This window comes from Falco peregrinus, chromosome 19, assembly GCF_023634155.1.
Source record: "Falco peregrinus isolate bFalPer1 chromosome 19, bFalPer1.pri, whole genome shotgun sequence".
NCBI classification, from domain to species: domain Eukaryota; kingdom Metazoa; phylum Chordata; class Aves; order Falconiformes; family Falconidae; genus Falco; species Falco peregrinus.
Genome location: NC_073740.1, coordinates 2379446 through 2401788, shown reverse-complemented (window position 1 = coordinate 2401788; position 22343 = coordinate 2379446). Strand labels below are relative to the sequence as shown.

Here is a 22343-nt window from a genome sequence, read left to right as displayed (position 1 = left end):
GCTCCTCGGCGCCTCTCGACGGCCAGAGCGCCGCTTCCGGCCCGCGGCGGGGCGGGAGCTTCCGGCGGGGCGGGGGTTGCGTAGCAGCGCGGCGGGGCCGGGCGGGGGGAGGCGGTGGAGGCCGCGGCCGCCCCTCAGCCCCGCGGCGTCCCGGAGCCGGCCCGGGCCCGGGCGGCAGGCGGTACGTGGGGTCGGGGGGCTGTGGGGCGAGGGGGGGCCAGAGCGGGAGCCGGCTGGGGAGCGGCCCGGGGAAGGAGCCGGGCCCGGCGCGGGGGGAGGCCCTTGGGGCTGGAGGCGGCCTTAGGGGCACTAGGGGGCGGGGGGGACATGCGGCCCCGGGAGCCATGCGGCGGGGCGGCTGCCGTGGGGAGCACCCGGGGGGGGGTCGGCGTCTCGGTGAGGGGCCGTGAGGGTCCCTGTGGCCCCCGGGGCCGGGCTGGTGGGAGCCCGGTGCTCCGGGGCTTGTGTAGGGTGGAGGTCGGTTCCGGCGGGGGGAGGGCTGCTGGGGGTGGGCACCGCTTTGGGAGTGAGCGTGAAACCCCCCAGGCCGTGGGGGGAAGTGGGGAGGGGGGAAGAGCCCCGAGGGGGGGGCACGGCCCTGGCGCTGCGGGGTCTTTGTGTGCTGTGGGAGCCCGTCCCTGACACCCTCGGCTGCGTCCTGAGGAGAATCTCTTGGCTTTGGCCTCCGGCAGCATGTCGTGTCCCCCCCTCCCTCCTCCCATCCTGTCGTCGTCGTGTCCCCCCCCCCATCCTGTTCCCCCAATGCGCGTGTCCCCGGTTGCCAGGACCCGAGTGGGCTGGGACACACTTGTGGGGCTTGGCCAAAGGTGGCCACAAAGGTGGAGTGAAACCCAAAAACCGCTGTGGCCTGCAAAGGTGCTGGTCCCGCCTGAGCACCCAGCGCCGTGAAGACACCCGGGCTTTGCCGGCTGTTCCTCGCCTAGTAGCTTTTGAAGGGAAGACTTTAATTGTGCTGAAAGTTGCTCCGATGACAAATTACTTGCAGCCTCTGGGTGCTGCTTGGCGTGGCGAGGTTGGGGCTGGGGGTGCTGCTGGGTGAGGGGTGGGGAATCCCCTGCGCAGCCCTGGAAGGGGAGCGCCTGTCGCTTCTGACACAGGAATGTGGGGAACGCAGGCAGCTTCCCTCTTCTCGGAGGCCTGACCTGCAGAGCACATCACAAGCCTGTCTGCCTGTTTGAGGAGGGTAGGAAGTAGAGGGAAGTCGGTAATTAAATGGGATAAGGCTTTATTTGCGACGAGGTTTTGCAGAGCAGGCTATGTCCTGCTGCTTGTCTCGACTGTCAGCACCTGACCTCAGTGGCATCTTGTCTTACAGGAAGGGCCTCAGCCTTTTTTCGTACAGTTTTAGGTGATAAATGAAAAAATGTACAAAAATACAACAGCGTCAGGTAAACTTTTTTGTTACAATAACGACAAAGCGGCTTTCTGGGGGCTTGGCGTCCTCATGCCTGGTTCTGTGCGGTGGTAACATCCAGGGGTGTTTCTGAGCTGCTTTTATCCTTGTTGCCGAGACCAGCAGATGAAACCAAAACGTCTTTTCAGATCCAGGCTTCCCTGCTGTCAATTTTTGCAATGCTAGAGCGAGCAGAGGAGTTGCAAGAAAAACTTGGATTTGTGTCAGAAGATCTTAAGGTGGCATTTGGGGAAACTATTTTTAGCAGGATTGCGTAACTTAAAAGCTGAGATTTTACCTACTGGGCAAATATTTCTTTCCTTGCGCATGAGGCACTCCAGCATTGCAGCAATCCTGCTGGGAGCTCCTCTTGTCCGAGCTTTTCCCCCAGCTGAGGGAGGTGGGGGTGTGAGGCAAGCGGAGTTCTGGCCGAGGGCCGGAATTCCCGAAGCAAAGTGCCACGGGGAGGCAACTGATGTTTAAATCGCTGGCTTGGTCGTGTTCAGCCTGACGAGGAGGCTGGGAAGTGTGAGGGCTCTCCAAGACTGGAGGGGCTCCGGAGGGACCCTTATTCTTTCTGTTTAAATTAAAAAAATTACTCTGCCTCACCTTTATTTATTTTTTTTTTTTTTCACATGGTTGGAAGACAAAGAAAGGAGCAGTATGAGGTGCGGTGGTGGTTCTCTGGTCTCGTGACCAACTGCGGACCCTTGTCCGCAGGGGAACGTGTGTCTGCGTCGGAGGCTTGTGTTGCAGGGGGTTCTGCACAGTTTATTCTGCTTTTTAGGAGAGTTGCAAAGGCTCCTCGGGAAATGCAGGTTTCCCTTCTGTGTGGCGGAAGGCCTGGGTTCATGTGTGGAGGAAGAGAAGGTGTCTTCATCTGGGTCTGGAGAGGGGGTGAAGGGCAGGGCACGGCCTCCCACCTCCGTTTTTACCATGCTCATCTTTCCTTCCTTTTTTTTTTTCCCCCCCCCCCCCCCCCCCCCCATGACCAGATCTGTCCTGTCTGACCTTATGACTCCTGCGTGGCAGTGGCTCTTGGCCCTTGAAGAACGACATTTTAAACTGTAGAAGAGGAAGGGGAAAAGATGGGCCGTTGGGAGCGTCTCCCTGAAAAGAGTAAACCCAGCCCAGCCCTGCCTCTTTGCTACTTAGGGAGGAATTCTGCCACAGAAGGTAAATCAAGCACCTCTCAAATTTTTATCCATCTGTGCACAGGGGATGCGTTTAAATCCTTCCTCCACGCACGTGGAGCCTCCGACACGTGAATGGTTAGAGTTACAACAGCAGTTTTCTGGGGTGTTGCTTTATATACACTCGCAGGGCTTTCAGTTGGCTGCTGCCAATAACTTTGAAGTCATTTATCTGAAATCTTTGGGTTTGCTCTGTTAACAAGGAAGGGCTCTGTCTGTCTTGACGGCCCCGCTGTTGCAGCTGACAGCGCAACGTGTACGGCTGTTCTCCCAGCTGGTCACTGCCTGATCTCTCCCCCAGCAGATTTGCCTAGATCACCGTTTAGAGATTGCAGCCTGTGGAGGTTCACAGTGCAGGACGCAGCTCTTGCTCTAAAGCCGTTAAAGGATCTTTGTTGTACATGAATGTCTACAGGGAAATAGCAAGATCTTCCTTAAATTTCAGAGGTTTGACATAAGTCCTGCCAAACTGGCTTAGAAACTGCCCCTGCCTGATTTCTCTATCTCTTTATTTCACTCGGTGCTCTGGAAGAAGGGCAGAGACTGGAATTCCCAGAGCACTCTTGAAAGAGCGAGGTTCCCCGTGACTTGCAGGGAAAGTGCTTTGTTAACGAAACCCACTGATGAGCCTGGAGTTCAGGAAAGGCATCCCAAAAGGCAGCAGAGACAGCTGGAGGCGATGCAAAGTGAGCTTCAAACGGGGCTAAAGGTACAAGCACGCCCGAGTTTCGCTGCTCAGCGGTCTCTGCCTGTGTTTTCTCGCGGATCAGTCGCCTTGGTGACTGGCCAGCTGCTTGTGTGGGCTCCTCGCCGCAGAAAACAGGAAACACTCCTGACTGAATAGGATCCGTGCTGTTCTGCTGCGAGGATGGGATTATTCACTGAGTCTAAAGAGATCCCTCGCATCCAAATGCTTTAGACCGAAGGCAAAAAGCTCTTTGGTCTTCTTGCCTTATGATTTCCACGTGGCAGCCAGCCTGGGCTTGCTCGATACGGCGGTAGCGCAATCCAAGGTGGGTCTGACCGGGAGCGTGGATGCTTGGCCGACCCACGTGGGCCAGGCTGCTGAGCTGTGTCAGCGAGGGGCTGCGGGGAGCTGGGACCTCTTCGGGTGCTGCTGGTGGGGGCAGAGGCTCCTGGGTGTCCTCCTGCCTGCCAGGTCTGCCTTCCTGCGGCAGGGACCAGGGCACCACGGTGGCCCCATGCTTAAATCAGCTGCCCAGCGTGATTTCCTTTCGCTTCCACTGCTGGGGGCGCGGGTAGAGTTGGGAGGGGACAGGCTACGGACGGAGCGGCGATGCAGGATGCTTTATCTGAGTGTGCGTATTCAGGTGTTTTGCTGGCTGCGACTCGCATCTGCTGTTTCTGGAAGGGGGGGCGGGAACCACCAACCATAAAATAGTTTAATTTCAGATTTAGGCTTTTCATTTTCTTGGTGCCTTGACACCTTAAGAAACAAGACCGGAAAATAAAATGCTTGGCAGAGCCAGGTAAAGCTGCGCCGTGTGATTCCAGTACGGCCCCAGCTGTTCACAAGCGGGTTGTTCCACTTATCTAAAAAGGGAAGCCCACCTTGCAGACCCTCGTCGTCCTTCTCTGCCTTATCTGTAGCCATGAACACTCCAGAAAAACCACGTCTCGTGGGCCTGGCGTGTGGACGAGGCCCCATCCCGGTCAGAGCCTGCCGGTGTCCCTGCAGCTCCCCAGCCCGGGTTCCTGCCTCTGGGCTGTCGGTGGCTTCCTCCAGTTTTGCTGCATCTGCCTGTAGACACACTGTGGGCTGCGGCAGCGTGCTGCGCCGCATTCCTCCGTGATTTCTGGGGTTTGTGGGATGTGTCAGAGCTCAGGCAACAGATGGGGAGGGCAGCCAGTGCCTCAGCAGCTGGCGGCTTGAGTAGTTTTTAATGGGAACTGGGACCCCGAGTCACAGGAGCTTGGTTCCTGCCCAGGTCCCTGGTAGGCAGGAGCTGTTGCAGCCGGAGTGCGAGCAAAATAAAAGAGACTTTGCAGCGTCCAAATGCAGCAAGTGGGGGAAAAATATTCTAAGCTCGTAGCACAACAAAACCAGGAATGTGTGGCTCTGCCTGGATCTGGAACGTTTCCCTTCTGATGAACTTGGGGTGCGGTTACCTGAGGCTCGGCAGGCTGCGGTTCTGTGCGTACCCCGCTCCCGCGTGTGACAGTGGCAGCCCTCGTGCTGGAGGGGGAGGTCGTGGGGAGGGTCTTGCCCCGGTGCTGCAGCTGGGGGACAGCAGCCTCCACAAGGCAGGTGGGTGCTCAGCCGGGGCAGGAGACAAAAGCATGGGTGTAGCCGTGCAAAGGAGTGTGTCCCCCCTCCTGTCCAAGTATTTTTGGAGAAATACAATGCTGTTTTGTGGAAATCGGCCACAAGGTTTCATTCCCCAACACGGAAGTGGTGCTGACCTTTGAGTCTTCTCCCAGTTATCCCAGCATTGTTGCATATCTGGGGGGTTTGGTGTGTTATTTCCACCCCTTTGGCAGTCTTGACTGTGGCATCAAAGCCCCTTCACGGCGCTGGAGCTGGAATTCCTGACCTTTGGAAGGCCGTGATCAGAAGAAAGTACAGAAGGGAGGTGACAGGAATTGGGTGGGCAGCTCAGTAGCTCCAGGTCAGGCCACCCTGTCAGAACGTCTTAATAAAGAGCAGACCTCGATGTTCCCAAAACAATGTGTGATTTTTATTTTTATTTTTTTAATTTTCCCCCCCAGAAGCTGTTGCCATGGCTTAGCAACCTGCGGCAACAAACTGCGTTCCCCAAGCTGCTCTGTTGCGCTGCAGAGGCTCGCAGTCCGCTGCCGTTCTGGATCCTCCTCCTCGTAGGGCTGTGGGACTTGCCACAGCACCAAGGACGTGGCAACCGGGGAGATCTTGTCACGATCCTTGCGGGCTGAAGGTAAGGGTGCAGGAGCAGGGGTTTCATCTGCTCTGTGGATGTTGCTCCCGCTCATCCTGCAGTTCTGGAAGAGAGCTGCTCTTGCAGTTTTCCAGCTGTGGAATTGGGGATGGGATGGATAAAAGCTGCCTTGTGCCAAGCGAGTGGGCTCTGCTGCAGGCAGGAGGGCTGGGGCACCGCAGAGCTTTGCCTGGGCTGCTTGGCTGTTTTTTCAGATGAGCCTTGCCCGGTCCAAGGAGATAATGCCCTTGCCCCGCGGCTGCGCTCGGGGTTGTCCACCTCCCTGTTAGATCATCCTTTGCTTCTGTAGGCGCAGAGGTGACACTGGCAGCACAGCATGATGTCACCTTGGTGTGCCGAGAGCCGCTCCGCTTTCAGCAGCCGCCTCAAGGAACTTCCCAAAGATTAGGGGGTTTTTTTTGGGGTTTTTTTTTTTTTTTTTTTGCGCTTTCCTTTCTTGTGGTGGCTGATTTCCAGTTCTGCCCCCAGCCTCTTCCACTTAAATCCTTTCAATGCATTAAAAATATGGAAACGGGATGAGGTTGTTGGGTCACAGTGGGGAGAGACCACAGACCGGCTGGGCTTTTTTGGTACTGGTGGCGTCGTTTCACATCGTGGGATATTCAGGTGCTGCCAGCGTTGGGCACGATGCCTTGGGTGTTCCAGGGACTATCAGTCGGGCTTTAGTGATCCAGAAGAGATTCCCAGCATAAGGAATGGCTTTGCTGGGTGGCAGAGCCCTCTAACCCGATTCTGCAGGGGTTAAGCAATAGGCGCTCTTCAACAGGTTGTTTGTCCTTCTGCCAGCTACCGAAACAAGATCTTTAACATGGGTAGGGCCTCAAGATTGATGTGTTTTCCTCCTATTATACAGCCAAGAATGATTGTTTAACCTCGCTTTCCTTGTGATCTTGTTTGCCTGCATGTACTTGGGCAAAAGCTTCCTTGACTTGTGAAAGGCTTTTTGGAAAAAGGATTTTTTATTTTTTTTTTTTTTTTAATTTTTCCCATTGGGAAGTTTTGTTCCCTGGCTAATTTCAAACAGAAGATCAACACTGGAGGAGAAATCTTTATGGGAAGAGCTGTTGAGATTTTTACTCTCAATGCTTTTGGCTTTTAATTAGCAAATAATGAGTAATATTTTTCTGTGTTTTGCCTGTGACCTCTTGAGTCAAAATAGCCTGTACTAAAACTTTGGGGATTACAGTCAGCCATTCCTGAAGTCTCTGCTAGGTGGTTAAAACACTTGGAAGAAACACCTCCACCCAAGGAAAGTTTTTAGGCCTGGGGGAATATCGATTATTTCAGGTGTGGGAGGGACTGCAGCGAGTGTGCCGCATCTGTCGGGTTTTCTTCCTGCTGAAGGAAACCCGGTTTGGAGAAGGAATGAATTAACTCCTGTCACCATTGTTCCAAAACAAGTACATGAGCTCGCCAATTATGTTGAAGCGGGTGGTAACCCTTTAAAGGATTAGTCAGCAAGAATCAGGAGAGTAGTTAGCGTTGGTTAAATCAATCAGACCCAGCTCCTTGCTGTCGTTCGGTCCGAGGCTGGAGAGCGGCGGTGCCGGTCTGCGTGCAGACCTGAGCGTGTCGTGCTGCCGTATCGCGGAGCGCAGGGGCTTGCTGGGCTCTTCCCCGGAGCTGGAGTTGCTGTTAGGATTGCTTTGCTGGCTTTTCCTGCGAGTGGAGCATAAATTACTTTAAATTGCTGTCTGCTTCCCCGGGTATGTGCAACAGCAATTAGAGGCCCTGTGCGTTAACGCTGGAGAGGAGCGAACGAGTCACGTTTCAGCTGAGGCTGGCGGAGTGATCAATTTTCTTTTTTGGTGGGGAGGGAGTGCTGCTGCTTCATGGTGTCATTAGTGGGGTGGTTAATTATGCATATGCTGAGCAGGTGGTGGTTACTGGTGGTGTGCATGCAGGCAGAACTGGTTTGTTGTATCTCCGGCTCTTCACCGGTTACTCTCGGTGGAGAAACTGAAGTCGGGCAGGTGAAGCAACCGGCCTGGCTTGCAGACCAGCGCTCTCCTCTGCGCCAGCGGTTTTTTAAGATTGTGGCCTGTAGATGTCTCAAATGCATGCAGGAATTCCTGGGAAAACCAGTAAACCATGTGGGCTCATGCTACACATGCAGGCAAGCCAGGTGCGAGCGCAGTGGGAAGAAGCAAAGGAACAGGCAGAGCGATGCCACGAATCTGACCCTGCGGCTGCTGCGTCACTCCTCCGGACCTCGCCGGTAGCGCTGAGCATGGGGACGGTGGGGCTGGGGGTCACCCACGTGGGGTGGACTCTGGACCTCACTTGATTTTGCTCCTGGCTTTTGCAATCGGATCCACTCTGTCGAGCAGCGCGTAACGCGGGTGAGCACGGGCTGTGATTTCGTACCAGCAAAGTCAGGGTCATGATCAGAAAGGCCAGGAAGGTCTGGCGCGCATCAAGGCTGTAAACACGGTCGCTCGGAAGGGTCTGGCCAGGTCTGTGGGGCTCGATTGAGCTGGCGAAGCCCCGTGGGGTGAGGGGAGTGTGGTGTGGAAGGTGGGTGGCTCCCTGCCTGTGTCTCCTGAAGCTCAGCGCTTGTTCTCGCTGCCCGCGTGCTCCCGTAACGCACAGCCGTGGTGCTCCCATCCGTGCCCCTTGCCGGGTGTGCAGCCCCGGACGGAGGGGCCGTGGGGGATGTGGCACTGCTGGTGTTGCCAGAGAAGCTATGGGGTGGATGTTGTGCCAACTCTCCCTCGCCGTTAAATCCTAACGGGGCCCGTGTCTGAGCAGGGAGCTGGTAGTGCCAGATTAGGGCAAAGTTTGGATTTGTGCTCGGCCTCTGTGCCAGTGAGTGCCCGCTTCGGTTCCCTGCCAGCGCCGGCAGCGCAGGGGAGCTGCTCCGGCCAGGAATGCACAACAGGCACTGGGCTTGTTTCTGTCCTGTGTTTAGAAACTGGGTCGCTGGACATCTAGGTCAGGCAGAGGGGCTTCTAGCCAGCTTTAGATTATGCTGCGTGTTTGGATTCAATATTGTTCTTGTTAATCTTCCTGCTCTTCCTTTCTGGGGTGACGCTGGGGCTGTTCACGCTGGCTGATGGGTCCCCAGTGCCCCACAGCTGCTGGGTGGCTCTAGCCCTGGAGCAGGGTGGCCTGTGCTGGGTGCTCACCTCGAGGACGTGGCTTGCAGCAGCCCAGCAAGTTTGCCGCATGTGCTCTAAAGTGCCCAGACGTCAGATGCCAGGGGCCGTAGCGAGCCGTGCTGGCAGGAGGGCAGGCAAGTAACCACCCAGGCTTGGCCAGCGGCCGCCGACCAGCTGGGCTGCACAAACTGGGTCACTCGCAGGAGAGCGACAGACCGTGGCATCTCTGCGCGCTGTGGCTGGGCTGGTGAATCCTCTCCGTCCTACGGGAACAGGCTGCTGTCACCAGAGCCAGCCCTGGCTGCTGACCTGAGGGGTTTCCTGTGAAACTTGCACCGTGTCAGGTCAGTCGGGAGCTGCTTTAAAGCCGCGAGGTGCGGACGTGGGCCCAGCTTCAACACCGGTGACTCTTCCACCTTCCGTCTGCTCGTTGGACCGGTGATCCGGCTGAGCAGAGCCCTTTCGCCTGCGTCCTGGCGCCAGCCTGATCCCAGCGGAGCAGCCTCCTCACCTGGCTGGGGTGCTGGAGCCCAGCAGGTGCCTTCTGCGAAGCACTTGAGCCAAACGCCAGCCCCCCAGCAGAGGGGGGGGCTCCCTCCTGGGTGCCCACAGGGTGACAGGCTGTCTCGGGTCTTCTGCCGTCCCACCGGCGGTGCGGGACAAGCCTCTTTTCTTGGTGTGATCTGAACTCCTGGCAGTGGAGACCAGCTTACCTGGATGCAGGTCCTGAGCGCTGGTAGCCGGTCACTGCAAAATTCTGACTTTTTTTTTTTTTTTTTCTCCAGTTTTTGGGTGACTTTCCCACCCCTCCACCCCGCTGGAAACTTTCCAATGTCAGCGAGGCTGCTTCAGAAACCGTGCAGCACCCCGGAGATGTTCCGTATTTACTCACAGCAGGGAAACAGAGACAACAAAGCGTGGTGCCCCAGAACACACACAGTGCAAACCAGTGAGAAGATCGCTGGTGTCCTGGCTCCCATGCTGGGCTTTAACTGCTACAGAACAGCCCCTCTTGCATCCATATGTTGTTTTCTCTCCCTTCCCTCCCCTCCCCCTCGTTTTCTGGTTTTAATTCTATTTCTTTTGGCTCACAAAGCTGATGAAATTAGGAAAGATTATTAAAACCACCATTGCTCACAGAACAGGTTTCTTCCGAGCTATCCCAGCTGCAAAGCGGCTCAGTATCTGTTGGCAACACTTATATTGGAATTAATGAGAAAATGGTGTCTTTTTTTTTTTTTTTTTTCCTGAGAACCAAGCAAAGCCTGGTGCCGGAGACTTCCAGCACAGGCTAATTAAGTTTGATTTGTTTTGTTTGTTTGTTTTTAATTTTTTTAAGGGATTCTGTCTGGTCTTCTGTATTTTCACAGAAGGGATGGGCTTCCCTAGTGAACTGGCACCAGATACTGGCGCAGGAGAGGGGCTGGCTGCGTGGATCTGCTGCTAGAAGGAGCGCAGGCAGCAGCGCTGGCAGATGCTGCCAGGGGCTGGTGTCCCCAGGGAGGAGCTGGACACCTTGTGTTTGAAGACGAGACCCTGGGGTGGTTGCTGCTCATCATCCAGTCCTTGGCTCTACTGACCATTGTGCTCTGATTTTTTTCCAGGCGTATTTTTTGCCATGTGTTTAGTAGGTAGGTGCTGGCTCCGCTCCGACGATCGCATTGTTCTCGCTGTTTTTTTTTGTTGTTGTTGTTGTTTGCCTTGGACCAGGTTGCTTTATCTGGGTGAGCTCTAGCTGCGAGTACAGAGTCGTCCCCGCTGCCCGTTCGCTTGGTGCAGCGGTGTGGGTTGAGGTGGGTCGGTGTCTCTTTCAAACCTTTGCCTCCTCAGGCTCTGGGGGCCTGGGGGGGGGAGGTTTGTAGCCAGCACATCGTTCGTGTGGGTGAAACTCATTTCCCTTCCGTGCTGGTGTCTGCCTCTGCGCTGATCCTTGCTCGCATTGCTGACACTCGTACTCATCAGCTCCTGGGAGCTGAGTCAGTGTCTCCCGACAGCCTGGCACGTGGAGCAGGTGGAGGTGTCTGCTCCTGCCCCGGGACCCACAGCCAGCTCTGCACTGGTGAGAACTGGTGAGATCTCATGGAAGATGCTGCTTTCCCAGCAAATCTCTCTAGGGCCAGGCCCTTTCCAGGTTGCTCTGGATCCTTGCCCAGGTGTGCTTGTAGCCCGAAACAGCTGTTGACCGAGGAGAGCTGGCTGCGTGGGTGAGGAGGAGCGTGGAAGTACAACCCTGCGAGCTCCAGATGAATCAGCCTCCCTGTGCCGGTGGAGTGGGGAGCTCCTCTGGAGCCAGTAGATGCTGGCTTGCTCCACAGACTGTGCCTGGAGCAGTCAACCAGGCAGAAAGCTTGGCTCAGCCGGAGTGTCTGGGATCCAGCAGCTCGAACATATTGTGGCAAAAAGGAGGGAACATGTGAACATGTGCTTTGGGGGCTGTGGAACAAATCCATGGGCTCCCATGCAGACATTTTAATACTTTTTTTTTGCTTCCCCCCCCCCAAGGAGGGGGGGGAGCTTTTTGAAGCCATTAATTTCCCTTTTGTCAACAGAAAAAATTTTATCAGCCATGAATTTTCCTCTGAGGGCAGGAACAGCTAGTTATTGTGCTGGAAGACAGCACAATAACACCGTGGAAATCTTATCTGTGTGGTTGCTGCTAAGATGAAAGAGGGGCAGATGTGCTTTGGGTCAGAGGAGCCCCAGCCTTGCTCGCTGTGATCCTGCACGGCCGTTTGAAGGGCAGAGGTAAGCTCCTGCCAGGCAACTCGAGTGAAACCCCTTTTTTCCCCAAATTTGGAGCAAAACTGCAATGCGTGGTGCAGGTAGGAATGACTGTTCTGTGACCAGAGTAGGGGAAGCTGATGGCGATGGGTCTGCCTTAGCTCTCAGGTGTCGTATTTGTTTATTTAAACGGTGGGGTTGTGGGGAGGGTGGAAGAGCAGCACAAGCTGGGGGTTGAGGTGGGATGCTGGCCCCTCCGGAGCTGGGGGATCCCTGCCGTGGGGATGTGACAGGCTGCCCTCGCTAGGGAGTGAGTTGTTGCCTTCCTCTTCCCTCTCCTCTACTTCCCCAAGGGCTTATTAGGAACCTTTGTCTGAGCTGGTGGATGTTGAGGAGGCTTTGGGTAAGGGTAGGAATGTCAAAGCGCTTTTGACTTGTTAATTACTGATCCTCTCTGATACCATCCAGCCCTTGTTGCTATGTAGATCTCCTGTGTTGAGCAGTGTGCAGGCACTCGGAGTCCCCAGGCCAAGAAGATGACAATCTACAAATACAAAGATGAGGCAGGAGCCTGATGACGAGGAAAGCTGGGGGGAAAGTGGCTTATCCCAGCTTTTCTCTGTAATTTGGGCTAAACCCCAGTTCTGTGCCTGGCCTCTGATCTGTGCGAGCTTATCCCCTTTCCCTGCCCAACCCTCGGGATGGTGCTGGGGTTGGGAAGCTGCGCAGGATGGGGAAGCTCGTTTGCTGAAATCGGGTATAATTGGAGGTGGCGGTTGCCGTTTCCTGCGGTAATTTCCTGTAACAGTGGGTTTGTCTGGGATCCTGCTCAGCCTTTGCTCCCCTGTACTGCGTCTTGCCTGTGTTGCAGATGGTTTGGCTCGACTTCCCACTGTATCCAAGAGCCTCCACCAGCCCTTTCAGGAAAGGTATTTTTCGAAGCCCTTTGTGCTTCAGTTCAGCACATGACGGATCCCTGCAGCCCGTGAATCATCGCCCATGCCGAGCAGCACTGCGCAAGTAGGGCTCGCTCGTATTAGCGATGCAATACCCTCTTCGGGGCCATCCTGCAGGTTGCTGAGCCTGGGGAGAAATGTATCCAGTATCCTGCGGGGCCAGATCATTGATTCATCCCTGGATCTAGCAGGATTGGGTTGCCAGCTCCATCTCGCTGGAGCATTTGCAGATGCTTTCAGCTCTCCCGTTTCTGCTTCGCGATAGCAACAGGGTGCTGCTTGCTTCAGTGTGCTGGCAGAGCCCCGCTGATGATCTCTGGCAGAAGGGGGAAACAGCTGGGTCGAGGAAGGAGAAGAACTCGGAGGCACTGGGACTTGTGCAGGTGCTGAAATGTTTTTGGAGGAAGGTTTGATGTGGCTTCTGTTTGGCAGATGGCGAGGCTGGTTTTCAGTGCTCGTCTTTTGCCCTCCGCTTGGCTCTTTCCTGGGTGGATGCGAAGAGGTTTGCCCAGCTGTTTGCTGGAAAAGGATGGTGCTGGAATTTGGAGGCTTGGATGCAAAAGGCAAAGCAGAGGTGCTAGGGAGCGTGGTTCTGAGGCAGCAGTGCCCAGCGCCGGCCCGCTTTGCTACCCTGGTGCCTGTGCAGGAGTAGGTGCTGTGTCTCCCGAGCAGAAGGAGAGGGCAGGCAGTTCGTGGAGCTGCTCACGCATCCGGAGATGCATTGAGACACCAGGGCATGAACCTGAGCGTGGAGCGACAGCGAAGGTGGGAATGGTCCCAGCAGCCAAGCGAAGCACCTCTGTGGTGGGGGCTAGCAGGCTGTGTGGGTGCTGTGGCTCTGCTGGCAGCCTGGAGCTGTTGTGCTGGGTCTTCCACATCCACGTTTGCCCTTCCAGGTGGTTTGAACCCGATTTAAATGTGTTGGAGGTGCTGAGACTTGCAGTGTGAGTGGCTGCTGTAGGGATGGGAAGGAATTTGGGTCCCTTCCCAGTGGAGGAGAGCAGCATGTGTCCAAAGGCAATGGGAAGGTTTAAGAGCAACCGATACTAGTTTCTTGGAGATCCCTTCTCCCTGCAGCCGTTAATCTTGTTATCTGAATTGCAAACTCTGACACAGGGACTTTCCCCTCCCCAGCCTCTGTCAGAGGAGTCTGTCTGTGCCCGCTCTGCAGTAGCAGAGTATCCACACGTATGTGTGGAGCTGATTTATTATCCAACTTCCAGTGTCCAGCAAATTATTAAAAGTCAGTCCCTGCTGCCCTTTGACTTGAGGAGGGTCACAAAGGCCAACCGTGCAGCGATTGCGTTACCTGCGGCCTCCCTTGCTGTCCATCCATCGCCTTCTCCCGTGCTGCTCCCCCCGTTGGCTCTGCTGGCCACGTCTGTCTGGAGCCAAAGCTCCTTGGGCTGCGAAGAGCTGGCCGGGGCATATGTGGCATCGTGCAGGCAACTTGGCCGAGGTGCAGGAGCTTGGCACCGCTGGCCACATCTGGCTGCGTGGCCACATCTGGCTGCGGAGCAGCAGCAGAGCCAGGTCCTACCTGCCCTCCAGAGCAAGCCGATGCTCCTGGTGTTTGTGCAGCTGGAAGTGCTGCCGTGCCGCCGTCTCCTCACGGCGTGGCCGGTGGCTTTGGAGCCTCACGCAGTGTCCGCGTGCCCTCGCACCCCTCCTGGCTCCTTGTTTGTGTTTGGGGTGGGGGCTCCTTTATCTGGAGTCAAGTGCGGTGTGCGTCTGTGGGGCTGTGGCGGTTTATCACCAAGTTTGGTGGTGGTGAGAAGGGAAGAGGAGGAGCTGGCTCCCCAGTGCAAGCCGCAAAGGAACCAGTAACTGCCGGTGTGTGCTGGGGCAGAGCTCAAGGTCGGCCCCTGGCAGGCAGCGTGAGAAGCTGGTGAACAGTGTTCCCTGGGAATGCCGTCCTCGGCGGGGGGGGGAGGGGGACTGGGTTCCTGGGGCTGTTCTTGGTGCTGCGCACCCTCTGTGCTGGGAGCAGGAGCCCCCCTCTAGCGAGGTCCTCATCCAGGCGCTGGCGCACATCCCCCCGCTGAGCCCACAGGACTGTGCTCGCTCTGCAGCGGTGCCCCTGCGTGGTCCTGGGCTCTCCCAACCAAACACAACTGTGCAAACCACCCCTCACCCCCCCCCCCCCCCAAAACCCAAACCCCAACAACCACCGAGCAGAAGAACTGCAGCAGGATTCTCCCACGTGCGTGGGAAGGAAGCAATGCCGGCAGCGCATCAGAACGGAGGAGCAGCTCAGCACACACAAGCGGGTGTGTTTGCTTCCCTCAGCACCCTCCTCCGTACCGCGCTCGGCTGTGAGCTCCCGCCGTGCCTGCGGCTACCGCAACTGGTCACACTGGGAGGAGAGAGCAGGAACTTGGGAACCAGGATGCTCTGAGGGCTGGGATCTGCTCTGTCCGGACACCATGGGATGCTCAGCTGCTCCTCACCGCTGTTCTTTTTTTCCCTCCGCAGGGTTCTGGCATCAGTGATGAGCGATGGGGTATGATGTAGCACGTTTTCAGGGGGATGTTGATGAAGACCTTATATGCCCCATCTGCAGCGGGGTCCTGGAGGAGCCGGTTCAGGTAGGTTTCTGTCTGAGCACTGACTGTGGCTACTGAAAGCCTCCGATTGCAGCTCCAGACTTCTAGATGTCTTGATCAGATGATGGGCGCCGCACACAGCGTGTGCATTAGGTGAGCTCAATGGATTCTTAACTTTCCTACTAATGGTTTAAGGCAACAGCACGGGTAAGGAAGCAGCAGCACCAGGGATAAAAGTCTGCGGTTGCGGGGGTTCTGGTGGAAATGAGCTCGAGTCCTGGGTTTGGAGGATGCCCTGGCGGGGGAGGAAAGAATAAGCTCGTGTAGCGACAGGTTTCCCTTACGCTCTCATTTCTTACTCCCTTCTTAACTCTGCCAAAGCTCAGTGCAGCTGCCTACCAGTGGTGGTGTCCCAAGGCAGAGATGGCAGCAGCTGTGCTAAAACTTGGCCCTTGCTTACAGCTTTGCGCTTGCTTGACTCTCTCTGCTTCCCTGCGCACGTGCTGCTTCCAGGCTACACAGCTGATCCGTTTTACTCGCTGTTGGGAGCCTGGCTCAGCTCCTACCACCACACGTAGCTTGGGGGATGGACAGACCACAGCCCTGGTACCGGCACGCTGCTCTGCCCAGGCCTGGCACAGCCGGGTTGTTTGGATCCTCCAGCTTGCTCTGCAGCTTGTGCAGCCGCTCAGGGAATGTGGAGCTGCTGCTTCCACTCCTCCCTCCGCTCCCTGTGAAGCAGAAGGGCTGTTGGACGGGGCTCTCCCGTGAGGTTTGGTACTGCAAGCTCTTCCAGCGCAGCGTCCCTCCGGAGCACTGCGTGGTCTCCGGCCCCCCTGTACCTCTCGGTGCTGGAAGGACTATATTCGTCACTGTGTCTTGCAAAGCCCCATTACTTGGGGGGAAATTAAAAGGGGGCTTTTAGCCCCCTTGCCAGTGCTGACCGGAGTGGAGCAGAGCTGCCTTCTGTGTGGGACTTTGTCCCCCTGCCCCTTCCCTTCAGGGTCTGCATGCCACCAGAGCCATGGGCTGGGTAACTCGCCACCCTCTGCATAAATCCAGCTTCATTTGAAGTAAAAAGGATTAAAAGAAAACTGAGCTAATCTGAAATGTGTGGATAATTATTGCAGTTTCATTGCTTAATAATAAACTGCATCACAAAAGCTGTGATTTGTGCCGTGCTGGCAAGCTGCTCCATGGGGATCCTGGCGAGGCTGGGGCTGTGTGCCACAGCCCTCCCTGTGCTGGTGGGCTGGGGGTGTTTGGAACCACAATCTATTGTAGTTAAAATTGTGTTGTTAGCATCTTCCAGCTACGCTAATCTGTTGTGTCAAACAAGCTTTGATTATTTTTTTTTTTAAAAAAATAAAATAATCTGTCAACATATGAATGGGCCATCACGTAAATCAGAGGGGAAGTTGCAGCTTGCTTAAGCAGGTTTATTTAAATCTCCTTTTGAGAATGTGATATCACAAACTCCCTTGTTCCCAGGCTTTTCTCGAGCGCGTTTAGCAGCCTGGTGGTTGTGTGCCAGCCCTCCCGCTCCTGCCAGCGCCGCAGGAGCTCAGAGCTGGGCACAAGCCTTGGTTTGAAGGGGGCAAATTTCTGAGGATTTTTAACTTGTTCCTCCCTCCCAGTGAGGTCCCTCTGCCTGCTCAAAGCAGGGATGCCTCCAGTGCCATCTTGGAGGGCTCAGGGGCCGTATTCATCCCCAGGATTCGAATATCTCCACAGATGGAGATTCCCCAGGGCCTGTCCCTGTGTTCTGGGCATGGAGTGACTCCCTCTCCGCAGTATCCAGTGAAAGGGGTTTGATTTATCGTCTGTCACATCCCCAGTCTGCATTTGGTGATGCTGGGATATCCAGATCGCTAAATCTCAGCCAGGGTGGGCACAGGCTCGAAGGGATAAAATGCCAGGAGGGGAGCAGAGGACCCAGCTCTGTGGAGAGCCGAAGCCTGGGAGAGCAGGACTTGAGGAAAACATGAGGGAGAGGAGCGGCTGTCGCTGTGCCGCAGCCCGGCACACGCTGCCGTGTCTGACACGGGCTCGGAGACACCACCCTGTGCTGCTCGGCTCGAGCTGCGTCACCGCAGAGGCTGCACGAGCTCCCGAGATGGTCCTGTAGCTTGAAAAGGTGAATCCTGATTCGGCGTACGCCCTGCACTCATTGCCTGCCTTTGGCGGCTGGTCCAAGGCACCGAGGGAACAGTTTGTAAATCATCTTAGCTAACCCTGAACGCGTCTGACCTTCCTGGAACTTGGAGTTTCTGCTCCATGGAAGAAAGCGCAGCGTTGTCCGAAGAGCTGGCGTCTGTCCTGCTCCCCATCCCCAATCTTGATACTCCTTCAGCTGCGCTTGAACGCAAGAGCAGAGCCCAGCTGTGTAAATAACAGTGAAGTAATGTTCTCATCTGCCCTGGAAAAATGTTTAAATTTAGAATCCTGATCTGTCTTGGCCTCTCAGGTCCTTCCAGGAGGCAGCATTACCTGGGACAGAGCAGAGCTGCTGCTCTGGGGGGTCCGTGCCCTGTCCCAGGGAGCTGCTCTGCCTACGAGAGGCCACGTGTCTGGGGGGAAAAGTACCTTGGTGGGGCGGGCACACAAATTAAAACCGGAGGAGGACGAAGGTGGGGACTGTTTTTCCAAGGGAAGGGAGGATGGTGCTGCGGCAGCGCTTCTGGCGTTGTAGGGGAAGGTGCCGTGCACGGCTGTGGTCTCTACAGCTCTGCCTTTTGGTGTCTCGTTCCCCTGCGTGGGCATCGTGCCTGCTTTTGTAACAGAGGTGCCTCTTCCCTTTGCTTTCCTCCCCCAAGGCGGCACGTAGCTGCTGCGGGAACCTCCGAAGGCTGAGAGCTTTTCTCTGGACAAGGTTGTCCTCCAGGCGTGAGCTGGCGGGTGGGAGTAACGTGTGGCTGTTCTCTGCCCCTCCGCAGGCTCCTCACTGCGAGCACGCCTTCTGCAATGCCTGCATCACCCAGTGGTTCTCCCAGCAGCAGACGTGCCCCGTGGACCGCAGCGTCGTGACGGTTGCCCACCTCCGTCCCGTCCCGCGGATCATGCGTAATATGCTCTCAAAGCTGCAGATCACTTGTGACAACGCTGTTTTCGGCTGTACGGCGGTTGTGCGACTTGACAACCTGATGTCTCACCTCAATGACTGCGAGCACAATCCCAAGCGCCCGGTGACTTGCGAGCAGGGATGCGGGTGAGGATGGCCTGGGGGGCTCTGCCGCGGAGGGTGGGCAGAGCAGGGGCCACGGGCTTGGAGAAGGAACCCGGGGTTGGGTGCCTGGCACCTTTTGGCCCTCTGGGTGCAGAGCTCCGGGGGTGGCAGGGCTTTGAAGGCCTGCGGAACGGCTCGGGAAGGATAGTCAACCCCATTTCTTTTTAAACTTGGTTCAAAGCCCCTGGCTCTTCAGCTTGTTGCTGGGGCTTAGGTGTCAACGGGATGCTGGAAACGGGGTGCTGGAGCCTTTGTGAATCCACCCAGAGCTACTCCAGCCCCCTGGGAAAAGTTCCAGCGTGAGCTCTGCTCCCTCCTAAGTGTTGCCCAAAGCCGGGAGCGCTGGGTCTGGCCTTGGCACCTGTGCTCTCGCTGTCGACGTCCTTCCCACTCACATGCTGTAAGCATCCAGCCAGGTGGTGACTGACTGGTGGCTTGGAGACTATCAGATCTCCGCGGATGAAGTCAGAGACTGGATCAGGCCCACACGGGCTGCCTAGTGTGGGACCTGGTTCCGAGCCCCGAGCGCTTTGGAGGAGGAAAATCCCCGTTGCTTGCCAACCTGGTGGTGGTTTCTTCCCCAGACCATCTGGCTTGGCCACGAGACGTGGCAGGGATCAGGCTTTCCTACACCGCTCGGAGGTCGCGGCGCTGGGCTTCCCGGGGTCTTGGCAAGTCCTCCAGGACTGGATTTGTTGTGGAGACTGTTGATGTGGTTATGCCAAGTGCTCTGGTGTGTAACTTTCCCTAACGTGAGGCCTCCCACCTTTTTTTTTTTTCTTTTTTTTTCTTTTTTTTTTTTTTTTTTTTTTGTAACGCTCCGCAGCTTGGAAATGCCCAAAGATGAGCTGCCAAACCACAACTGCATCAAGCATTTACGATCCGTGGTGCAGCAGCAGCAGACGAGAATCGCCGAGCTGGAGAAGACCTCGGCAGAGCACAAGCATCAGCTGGCCGAGCAGGTGGGTCCGTGCGCGCGAGGGGCCGGCTCGCCTGCTTGGGCCCCCCAAAAGTTTTGTGGATGAAGAAAACGGCTGCGGAGCTGCCCCAGCTGAGCACGGTTGGGGCTCTGCTGCTGCTCAGCACCTCATCCAGCCGCTGGGATGGTGGCTGAGCCAGCGGGCAGCAGGGACGTGGTGGGCTCTGGCCTTGCGACGTGCAGCCACGGTGCTGAGCCCTTTGTGCCAACGCTGCTGTGTCCTGCCTCTTGCAGAAAAGGGACATCCAGCTGCTGAAGGCCTACATGCGCGCCATCCGCAGCGTCAACCCCAACCTGCAGAACCTGGAGGAGACCATCGAGTACAATGAAATCCTGGAGTACGTGCTGGTTCTCGCACTGCTCGGGGAGGAGCTGGGGGGCTTCCAGCTTCGTTGGGGTGGGATAGGCTGAGAGGGGGTGAAGTGCCTTTCGAGGCGGAGGCGCGGTTTGAGCAGAAAATGCTTTGCAGAAGCGCAGGGGCAGGTAGTTGCGGGGTGTTTGTGCTGGGGAGCGGCGCGTGAGCTGCTTGCACGATGGCTTGGGAGCATTTTTAGTTTTCCACCTGCATCCTGCCCGGGAGCAGGAAGCTGCCAGATTCCTTCCTCCTTCTGAGAAAGGCCGGAGGAAGCAGCTTCTCATCCCGTCCCTTCTGTGCGTAGCAGAGCTGAACACCGCAGCCGGGTCTTGTGGGGGTGAAACAGTGGAGGGAGGCGGGGAAAAGGAGGCATTCCCCATCCAGCCTGGCTCCCGAGCACGGAGCACTTCCCCGATTTTGGTGGGAGCCACCACACGGCACTGACCTCTTTGTCCCCGTGTCCGTCACCAGGTGGGTCAACTCCCTGCAACCGGCCCGGGTGACGCGGTGGGGCGGGATGATCTCCACGCCGGACGCGGTGCTGCAGGCCGTCATCAAGCGCTCGCTGGTGGAGAGCGGCTGCCCCACGTCCATCATCAACGAGCTGATCGAGAACGCTCACGAGCGGAACTGGCCGCAGGGGTTGGCCACGCTGGAGACGCGCCAGATGAACCGGCGGTACTACGAGAACTATGTGGCCAAGCGCATCCCCGGCAAGCAAGCCGTGGTGGTGATGGCCTGCGAAAACCAGCACATGGGCGAGGACATGGTGCTAGAGCCGGGACTGGTGATGATATTTGCACACGGAGTGGAGGAAATTTAAGGATTTGGGAAGAGCAACGCTTCGTGCTGACGAGGGAGAGGAGGGGGAAGGTGCAGAGGTGGAGGCTGGGGGGAGCCGGTCAAAGCTGCTGTTCCCCCAGTCGCTGACGTGGTGTTTTTAGGGCGCTGCTCCCTCGAACCTCTCGCTTCCCGGCTGAAATGATTAAATGCCTCCGGTAAATACTCCTCACACACTCGGCCCAGCGGTGGGCACACACTGCAGCCCCCTCCACGTTTGCCCCTTGCAGATCAGCTTCCCCGTTCGATGTCTTGTCAAAGGAGAGAAGGAGCAAGCGCTCCGCACGCACTGCCAGACTCCTGGACCCATCCTGCCTTTTGGTGCTGGTGCCTCTGCCAGAGCTACTGCTCCCGCCCGGACCCAAAGGCCCAGCTCGGCTCTTGCCATGGACCGACCCCCCGGCAGCTCTCGCCTCTCCGGTGGCCGAATCCTCCTCCCTGGGCTTCCTCTGGATTTTCCGCCTCGCTCTCCGGTGTCTCTGCCGCTGGCTCCCCCAGCCTCACCTCCGACCGTGCCCCACGGCAGCAGCGGGGTCGGCTCCCCCCATCCGGGGGGCTGGGGAAGGGGCTTGGCCAGGGGTGTCCCCAAAGGGGGCACCGTCAGCATCGCCCCCAGTGCCGTGCCTGAGCCTGGTTTCCCCCCTGGAGCCAAACCAGCTGTGGCTGAGCCCCCCAGCACCCACCGAGGGGGCATGGGGGGCCCAGGCTGGCACGGCACCCCGCCGCCCTCGGACCCCTCTCTCCTTGCATGCCCCAGCCCCTCTCCTCCCCGGGAGAGGCCGGACCCCCCCGCTCGCCCCCCAGCTCGCAGCCCCCCTGGGTGTCTCCCACTGTCCCCCAAGACACCATCCTGCTCCGTGTTTGCCAGCGTTTGGCTCCGCTTTCTCTGCTGTTACTGGTGGTCCTTTTCCAGACCCTCGTGATTGTGTTCTGTATTTTTTATTGTCTTTTTTTTTTAATTATTTTATTGTCTTTTTTTTTTTCTTTTTTTTCTTTTTTGGCCTTTTCTTATTTCCCACCGCCTCCTCCACCCCCCTTTTTATTTTATTTTTGAAGTACCATGGACAGGCACCTCAGAACCTGGTTACGTTTACTTGTTGGGAACTTAATTTATTTGCATTTGTTTAATTGTTTTTTTACAGTACTTTCTCCTCCGGTGCCTGTACCGCTGGGATCTGGCTGCGGCTCGGGCCGGTGCCCGGTGGGGCTGGCGGGAGGCCGGGATCGAAGTGATCAATAAACAGCGTTCTGGTTGCTTTAGGGGGGTCTCGGCGCCTTGGGGGTTTGTGCCAAGAAGGATATGGGGTTGTCTGACAAAGGGGGTCCAGTCCCCTGTGAAAAATACGGGGGGTTGGGGGGGGGCTCTTCCCCATCCCAGGGAGCTTGGGGGGGGTCCTCCTCCAGCCAGGGGATTTGAGAAGGTCTTCCCCATCCCGGGGGTTTGAGGGGGGGGGGGGGGGGGTCTTCACCAGCTGGGAGATTTGAGGCGAGCCTCCCGCTCCCAGGGGGTTTGAGGGGGGGGTGTTTTCCTCACTTGGGGGTTTTGGGGGGATTCTCTCCCTCCCAGGGGGTTGGGGGGGGTAGGTGTCTTCCCCATCTCGGGGTTTGAGGGGGCTCTTCCTCATTTGGGGGTTTTGGGGGGATTCTCTCCATCCCAGGGGGTCTTCCCCATCTCAGGGGGTTTGGAGAGGGGGGGTCTTCCCTATCAGGAGATTTGAGGCGGTCCTCCTAATTCCGGGGGGTTTGAGGGGATCGTCCCTATCCCAGGGGGTTTGAGGAGGGTCTTCCCCATCTGGGAGTTTTTGAGGGGGTCCTCCTAATCCCGGGGGGGTTGAGGGGATCCTTTCCGTCCCAGGGGATCCTTTCCGTCCCAGGGGGTTTGGGGGGGGTGTGTGTGTGTGTCTTCCCCATCTGGGGGTTTTGGGGAGGTCCTCCTAATCCTGGGGTTTGGGGGATCCTCCCCATCCCAGGGGGTTTGAGGGGGGTCTTCCCCCATCTGGGACATTTGAGGGGATTGTCCCCATCCCAGGGGGGTTGAGAGGGGTCTTCCCCATCAGGAGTTTTGAGGGGGGCCTC

General features: G+C 57.0%; 1 protein-coding gene across 6 annotated transcripts; it reads left to right on the top strand.

Moving 5' to 3' along the window:
• Positions 1-48: 48 nt before the first annotated feature.
• Positions 49-21527, top strand: RNF41 (ring finger protein 41). Of its 6 annotated transcripts, none has more exons than XM_055792245.1 (8): positions 49-181; positions 2410-2590; positions 5338-5522; positions 14797-14909; positions 17804-18075; positions 18920-19055; positions 19307-19410; positions 19899-21527. In XM_055792245.1, the coding sequence occupies exons 4-8, from the start codon at positions 14820-14822 to the stop codon at positions 20248-20250; spliced, it is 954 nt and encodes a 317-aa protein (XP_055648220.1). In that variant the 5' UTR covers positions 49-181; positions 2410-2590; positions 5338-5522; positions 14797-14819; the 3' UTR covers positions 20251-21527. The 6 variants fall into 6 exon arrangements, 5 of the variants coding, with proteins under 5 accessions (XP_055648220.1, XP_055648219.1, XP_055648222.1 ...); XR_008744998.1 differs by lacking the exon at positions 5338-5522 and having other exon boundaries at positions 50-181; positions 19899-20425; positions 20529-21527; XM_055792244.1 differs by lacking the exon at positions 5338-5522 and having other exon boundaries at positions 50-181.
• The last annotated feature ends 816 nt before the right edge of the window (positions 21528-22343 follow it).